This window comes from Neodiprion lecontei, chromosome 1 (genome assembly GCF_021901455.1).
Source record: "Neodiprion lecontei isolate iyNeoLeco1 chromosome 1, iyNeoLeco1.1, whole genome shotgun sequence".
Taxonomy (NCBI): Eukaryota; Metazoa; Arthropoda; class Insecta; order Hymenoptera; family Diprionidae; genus Neodiprion; species Neodiprion lecontei.
In genome coordinates this window covers 2543540-2551910 of record NC_060260.1, presented here as the reverse complement: position 1 = coordinate 2551910, position 8371 = coordinate 2543540, and the positions used below count along the sequence as shown (strand labels likewise).

At 39.3% G+C, this 8371-nt stretch overlaps 1 protein-coding gene across 6 annotated transcripts in view; it reads right to left on the bottom strand.

Moving 5' to 3' along the window:
- Positions 1–5873: 5873 nt before the first annotated feature.
- LOC107224292 (neutral ceramidase) overlaps positions 5874–8371 on the bottom strand; it is a 38047-nt gene continuing 35549 nt past the window's right edge. For all 6 annotated transcript variants that reach the window (XM_015664293.2, XM_015664289.2, XM_015664294.2 and 3 more), the window contains 3 exons: positions 6925–7040; positions 6270–6438; positions 5874–6164 (listed from right to left, as the gene is read on the bottom strand). In XM_015664293.2, the coding sequence (XP_015519779.1) occupies positions 6117–6164; positions 6270–6438; positions 6925–7040 (333 nt within the window). In that variant the 3' untranslated portion in view covers positions 5874–6116. The remainder of the gene's footprint in view (positions 6165–6269; positions 6439–6924; positions 7041–8371) is intronic.

The window sequence follows — 8371 nt, the reverse complement described above, 5'->3', positions numbered from 1 at the left end:
GAACCGAAACAAGTGTTAAGCTACGTTGAAAAACTTGCCAAACATGTATTACAGCATTTGAATATGCTTGAAACTTTTTAATAACCTTGCAGTCTTGTAATCGGCAGCCTTCGCAAGCTCTCTGTTAAATTTTGAAAGAATAATCTTAACATAGTTCATCGATGCACGAAAATGAGTTCCTGGATGTTTCCAGACGATGTTTGCCTTGCATGCCGAGTTTGAATTCGCAAATAAATTACGCAGATAATTTCAGACGCGGCGGATAGCGGCATGAATGCAAATATCTGCATCGTTTGAAACGAACCGCGACGCGAATCGTACGTATATAACCACCTTACCCATTTTACCCAGAGGCTGAAAATCCGAATAAACCTGTTACCGCATGCTGGAATCTGCGTCGGAAGCGCCGGTGATATTCTCATGAATTCCTAACTCGAGGTGCATCTGTGTAAATAGATCGTTATATTTTCATCGTACATTGACAGCAGATGTGTTCACGGTCGTATTATTATACATAATATAGCGCAAGTGGTGTTACTAAATGAAAAAAAATTCGTCGGTTGCGTAAAATAATCATCAAACACTCGCATGCGTCAGTTTCTTTTAATTTCTGTGTGAAAAAAAATGTGGGTATTATTCCGTGGTCGAAAAACAACTTTAAAGAAAAATTCTATCTTACGCATACGCACTTTGTACAAATGAGGAATGATGACAATACGACGACGATCCGTTCCACCACCAATGTCGGAATACATATATTTATACACGCCAGTTGTAAGACTGCATCGTATCGCTTATCGTGGAGTGACCATGTGTCAGGTATCTTGAATCGATCAATATCCGTCAAATTTTATGGGGAAATGATCGAGCGTAAGAGAAGAATAATAGGAAAAAACTGCGTTATAGTTATACGTGCCATGTGGAGTTTCTGCAACGATGAACAGAAATGATCGAGCGAGGGAAAAATGGAATTTCGGGAAAACTCGATTATTTTGGAGAGGCACGGTTTAATTACTCACGTAATATCCAGTCGACACTTTTCCTTATTTTTCTCTGACGACGGTAGTTTCTGAAAGTCTTCGGGGAGGGAAAAGGGTCCAGGTCTGGGTTACGAAAAGCTCCGTGACAAGGGTGCGTTGTACTAAACGATTTCGCACTACAGCCACGGAACCGAGAGGATCTGCCGCTGCTTTCTCAACTTTGGCAATTTCTCGGGAATTGAATTCTTGCGGTTGGTATTCCCTAAAAGCGCTCTCGAGCTTCGCGGTTCCACACGTCCCATTATAATGATTACTTAAACATTCTGATGTACGGTAGGCGAGCTTTTCGGCAGCTGGGAGGGCTTGCTAAATCACGGCTTGAATTAAAATCACAAAAGCCAGACTTCGTACGGTTCGTAGGTTTGAATTATTCCTTCGACAATGGGACTCGTGCTTTCATAGCTCGGCTTCAATTCCGCTGCGGAGAATTCTTCTCGCAAAATTTATTTAAGGATCACGTCAAACGATATTAAAATATCTATCAGTTGAGACGAGAAGGTTTCTCGTGATTAATTCAATCGATTCCAACAGTCTTCGATTGCGTCAATTTTTCAACAAGTCGCAACCGTTCGCCGTTCCTCTACTGAAAAGTCCCGTCGTCATTTTCTATGGGTATAATATTGGTAGTGGATCGAGGTTATTAGGGGCGGTGAACATACTGCAACCTTCGGTTTTATGTGCTTAAGGAATGACGAGCGCCTTGACCCTTTGCAACAGACGTCTAACGTAAAGGAAAGACGTGTTTCATCTTGAAGGTTTGTTTTCCCAGCTTGTCCCAGTTGTGTCGCCAAGGCTCATACGGCATTGGATTAATGCAGTTTCATCGTAACATTAGAAAAGCACACCCTGCAGCCCCCCCCCCCCCCCCCCCCCACCCCTTTGATGATGGATAAATTCACGAGAGGAAATACAACGAGGGTGATAATAAAATTTCGCACTTTGGCTGATTGTGCGAACGCAGAAATTTTACCCAGACAATGGCCGTTTCCATGTAAGGAAGTAAAGAATCGTTGTATTGTATCTTATTTGCAAGTACGTACGTATAGATCGACATATTCGAAAGGCAGGAGAGGATTCAGGCGAATTGTAAAAGACACTTGACGCAGCTTAACTTCTCTTTTTGCCAAAAGTTTAACTTGAATTTACTGCCTCCAGACACAAACGAGTATTTCATTCAGATCGAGAGGCTGTTGGTAACTGATTGTGAGATAAAAATACAAAGTCAACTTCTCCCTTTTCTCGTCGTCGCAAACGTCAGGTTCGTACAAAAATTAACCCTTTCTCTACCACATTTTTAATTAACTTCGAAGGTTAATCGACGCTCAAGGCTGTATGTATGACAAAACGTATCAGCCCGCGAAAAAAGCTGTCTTTGGATGATGTAAAGCCTTTGTTCAAACAAATTATAATTTTTCTACTCACGCGATGAAAACGTATAGCGGAGGGTATATCACGTTGAGAACGCTTGTCTTCCAGATAATGCACACAATACTGCACCCTCTCATCAGACTGTGCAAAATTTATTTTCGAGAAATTTAACGCCACGTGTAAAGTAATCGTCTCTTGACCCTCGCTTGCCAACTTTATCGTTCCCACATGTCACATTACGTACAATCAAAATCGTTCCCAAAGGTACACAAAAGTCTAGACGTCCAACGGTTTTGCGATCCAACTGATTATGACCTGTCCACTGTTGAATTAACGCTTCGTAAGAAACTGCGTCGGTAAAAGCATCAAATACGAGCCACAGTTTGTTCGAATCGTCTGAATATTTCTTGAAGAAAATTCTAAACTCATCTTAACAATTAACAATAAGAATTAATGTTACTTTCCTGAATTTTCACAGCTCGTCTGTTCATCTCCTCTCTATAAGAGCCAAAAGCATTTAAAATTATTACCGTTCTATTTCCCCTCGCATTTCTTTATTCGTGTTTACTTGTTCAAATCTTTTTTCATCAAGTTTGCTTTTTTTCGCGAAATATAAACGAGTCGGTGGGCAATTTCGGCAATATCGATGGAACGAGTGTTGTTCCAGGAACAGATAAACGCCGTCGAAGTGGTTGGGAAAACGGGATCGCGGCCGATTTGGTGAAATAATAACAGCGAAGCCCTTACACGATCTAAGCCAACAGCCAAAGGGTCAATAATTGAATTAGCACGAAACGATCGTTAGTTTTTTTCCACCCAAACTCAAATCGATCAATAACTTTATTTCCACAGGCTGCCGATGCTGAATCAGTCAATCTCTCATCTCCGGTGCGACTGAATAACAAACACGATTATCGTCCTGGCATTCGAGGCAGGACGAATCGTTAAATTTAACGACTGAGCTTTCGCGTAGGTGCCTCTAAGGTGTCAACTTGAAGCGTAGGAGAGTTATGTTAGGCCAGACCGCGGCGGTCAGAAAAAGCGCGAGATCCGGATCTATGAATATGCAGAAGCCTTGATAACGGGCGAAGTCACGGCCCTGAAGATTAGCGGAAATTTATCCCGAGCTTTTTTGGAGCGCAGTGAAAGGATGGCGAAGCGCGGAAATTCGTGCGAATCACTTAACGAATCGCGAATTTATCAGGCTGCTGTGAATTTCACGGAAATTTGCACTCTAATTGTCAAGTGGAACGTTGAACTGAATCATTCATAACCCGATAATTGTTCGGTCCGATTATTATATAATAAGGATGAAAAATGAGCGAAGAACGCTGGAGGAGAAGAGAAGAGGATAAAATTTAGGTCAGCAAAATATGGTTGATGTGTGCTCAGACAGACGGAGATGCGGAGTTGCAATCAGCCCGAGGCATTAGTCGCTCAAATCGTTGCAATTCAAACTGCATGGGATAAGAAAACTTCGTAATTTAACCGGAACTGAAATTGTATGGATTTTAGTTAGAAATTAGGTATACTAAGCGTAAGGTTATATAACTATTATTTTTTCCTTCTTCTTCTTCTTCTTCTTCTTCTTCTCATTTCTGTAAATATTCTATTCCGTCTTTAAGGTATGGAATTAATTGAAGCGGATTGACGTTAATAAAATAAATTGTTATGAAATTGAATTTGATTCTAATTGTACAAAACACTGAACAAAAGCGGGCATAGAAACAAATTTGAGTGCGAATTGAAGTATGGTTCGTTTTCAGTAGATTGTTTGCGAATTTTTTCTAAATTTGCTGGGGAATTTCGCGGTGCTCCCAAAGTGGTCTGAATATTTATAACGATAATTGACGAACAAGCTTCTTACACATGGCTAAACATAAATTATTGCGCGTGATTAAAGGAGATTTACGTACGCGTGGCGTGAAATTATAAAGAAAATTCATCCCTTAAGTGAAAATGGTGGATAAAAAGTGATTGAAAATAATATCAAATTCGCCATGAAACACCGTGGGATTCATAAGTGAAGTTTAGTTCTCGTATTAAATTCCATGGTCATGTTGTTGGAAAGAAAAAAATTTGGACAAGAAAGAATCGTTCTAGCGTGGGGCGAAAAGTGACTTTACAAAAGAATGTGTCATCATCCAGAAAAAGACGGAAAAATGCATTGCATGGCTAGAGTCAGAGAAGCTTTACATTCCGGCGACGGGGGCAGTCGAACAGCTTTTTCCCTTCCCGGAAAATCCCTGCTGTGGGGAAAATGCAAAAAAGAAACTGTATCCTCGAGTTTGATGGCTGTCATAAACCCCCTTTTTCACTGTCAGTTGCTTCGAGTGACCCACTCCTCGTCCCATCTTCTTCCTCCGTTTCAGCTTTTAACGGGAAAAAAAAACTGCAACCCCACGTTGGAAACTCGCGAAATTTGCGGGGATCACGAGATTTTAGAGGAGCTGAAAGACGTTTAACGCCGGTAAGAAGATTCTCTTAGTCGCGGTATTTTCTCAAACATATTATGTCTTCACTCAATGTCGTAAACAGGCGACGCGAGTTCCCAGGATTTTCAACTTCGTTTTATCGTTAGTTGCTGAGAATTTATGCCGTTTTCGAAGTCGTGACAAGTTAACATTTATCCAAAATTTCCAACGAATCGCAAAATTCCTTCACCCTTACATTTACCTGGAGCTTCACGCTTTTGAGCTTTTTCGCCTCCGGGTTTCACGATTCTTTACAAGCTACCGTTCCCTCTCGATATCGAGATAATCGCTTTTCCTGAATTAACTTTCGGCTCGTAAGTCAATGTCGGCGGCCAATTTTCTCGCCTATCCGAAACTCGGATAGTCTCTAGATTTTCTTTTTATGCTTCGTGATAAATGACGCGATTCAGTGAAATCGTCTGCCGAAATGATCGACAATTTTTACCAGTAACCGGCTTATTCAAGTTAAAAAACCATCACATCACTTAAATTTCAGCAACAAGTTGATGTAAGCGACAGTTAAATTCAACTGGATTCTTGGCTGAGCAATCGGATAAGTTCTTCTCCTCATGTATGTCATTTATAATATCTGACCGGAAGTTTATTCTCATACTATACATATTATCTATAAAGTGTGTATATATATATATACATGTAACACATAAATTTACCCGTTTGATAAATACGAGAATAACATTGAATCCAACCGAAAAGTACTGGCAATGATGCGAGGCTGCGTATATAATAAGGTATACAAAGTTATTGCAGAATTATTCATCGAAGCATGTCTTCGTTTCGACGTTATTCCGACGAGTATATTTCTCGGCCAATTACCCTCCGTGGGAGGATTGTTTAAATATTCATACCGAATACCGAATGAAATTTTCATCACTTAAAAATACGTAACCGATAAAAATAATACTTGGAGTATGACTGAACGGCGCACAGTAAGTCAGATTAGATGCAGATTACCGAGAATTCCACCTTGAAATAATTTCTCAAAAAATTATCGTCTATTTATTCTTGAATCACTCATGCGACGATATAAGTATTAAAATAAAATCTTAGTGGCTAATTAATTACATAATGTGTAACGATGACTGGGATACCGTTATGACAATAATTACTTTTTCACATAACATACAATTATACATGTAAATCACGTGTATAAATAACTGGCAAGCATCTTCGAACAATCTTTGCCATCCTTTCTAATTCTCAAAAATTAGGAAAACTAGGCAAAGTAGTAACGTTTGCGTCGACTCGATCCAAAGGCGACCACCTGAAACGAATCCGGAATATAAAATCGGGCAATTCGTGAATTTGTAGCATGACTCGACGAACAATTATTTTCAAATGTAAAAACATTAGCGTGACACATCCTTACCTCAAAGTGATTACTGACTCCTTTATAGGGATAAATACCACCAAGGATATATCTGTAGTTTCCGTTATGCCTGATGCGGTATTCGCCTGGCTCGACGTCGTCGGGTATCGTCCACGATATGGTAACTTCGCTGGATCCCAAAAATATCGAGGTTCGTTTCCAGATAAATCTACCGAACAAACATATAACGCAGATTATACCCATGCATTGTACACACAGGGAGACAAATAGCCGTCAAAAGTTTCGGTTACGATTTATCGCGTTACACTTGTCGTAGAATGCGAACGGTTTTTTTTTTTTTTTTTGCTCCTTTTTGTTTTTATTCTTTGCCCCCGATACCAGCTATCAAAGTTAAAATTTATCCCCCAGGGAGATATATCTCAGATTTTTAAGACACAACGCTGAGAAGTTGAGGGTAAAAAAAAGTCTACTTTTTCACCGGTCTATAAACTTTATATTGGCGTAAACAGATATTATATGAAACCACTTGTAAAGTCTGCGTGAATTCATTTGGCTCGTATTATAGTATACGGTATTCATGAAATCAGCTGGAAAGTCGCAATAATATAAACGATCAACTCTGGCAAATTTTTTTGCCTATCCACATCTTGCGAGCGGGCGAAAGAAAATTTGTCTCCCGAAATTCGAAACTCACTTTGTCTCCCAGTTCGCGTCTGTAGCCACCGTTTTCCAACTCTCGTCGTCTTCGAGCCTCTCGATAAACAAAAACGAGCCACCAGCCATCGGATTATTTCTGGGGTGACCAGCAACCTGTAATAAGGGTGAAGAAACAGTATTTTGTATAATTGCACGAATTATATTTGTATAAAAAACAAAGAGGAGACTCAAAATAGACTGCAAGTGTGACGTTTGAAAAAGAAATCCAAAAAACCAGTTTTTTCCAATTTATTTAAATATTCTCCTTGCAGCTTTTTTTTTTAATTCTCCTCTTCAAATATTCGAGGAGCGAATGCGGGTGAATTTATGCTTATCCGATAATTGCTTTTTATCGCGACACGCGGTTCAGCGTGCGAATAAAATTTCGCATAACCTGTTCAAAGAGCGTTAATCTAACTGAGTGCTTTTCCCGGTGTTCGTAGAAGGCGATAGATCACCGACGTTGGAAATATTGAATCGCTGATACGAGTTTCCGTTGTGCAACGTGCAGCTTATGCAATTTTCACTCGTGAAAACTTGCAGTGACACTTGCGAAATAGAGTCGTTTGGTTTCATTTGTTTTATTATGTATGTATACAAAGTATACATAACGAATTTAGGTACACCATGAATTCAAACGAAAGAAGCTGTATCGTTGTGAATTATTAATGATCCCACGTTCGTTCTCTGTACGCTGCTGCCTGCGTCGTGATAAATTTTTAATACCACTCTCAAAAGTTCTGAAATTAATCGCATACATATATGTTTGGCTAATAAGCAGACCGACAGTTCGTTAATTTCAAATTTATCATGGAGTTAACGTTTGTGTTTTTTTTTTTTTTTTTTTTATTTTTGTTTAACTCTTTTTCAAGCTTCGCAATCATATTTTTTTTTTTTTAAACTTTAAAACACTCCATTCGCCTTCCAATTTGCGAATCGACTGAGACGAATGTTTTAAAAAAATAATTGAGGATAAGTAATTTATCGAATTGAATTTTCAGGACTATGCAGGTGATAACAATAATCCTCGATTAAGCTTGCAATCTTTTGAACACTTCGACGTAATTTATCCAATAAAATTATCATCACTCCTGACAAAATGGATTATAATATTTTTTTTTTCTACCCCACAAGTAATACTCAGAGGAAGAAACGTTTCTGCCATAAAAAATTCCATCAACGGTTTCCGCAAGGAATTTTGCACACTGAATACACGATTCGTATTACGCATATACCTATTCACGTTCACTAAAGAAAAATAGTCCCGAGATTCCAGGGTGATGGAAGAAATCTCGGCGTGTATCATGGGTGATAAGTTGCTGCGGATTCGCAAGCTCGCATTGAATCTCATCCTTGTAAATGCGACGGTCAACCGAGATTCGAAGGCGTCCCATCAATCTCCGGTAATCCTCTAACCGATCTGAGTAAAAATCGAATTTCGATCA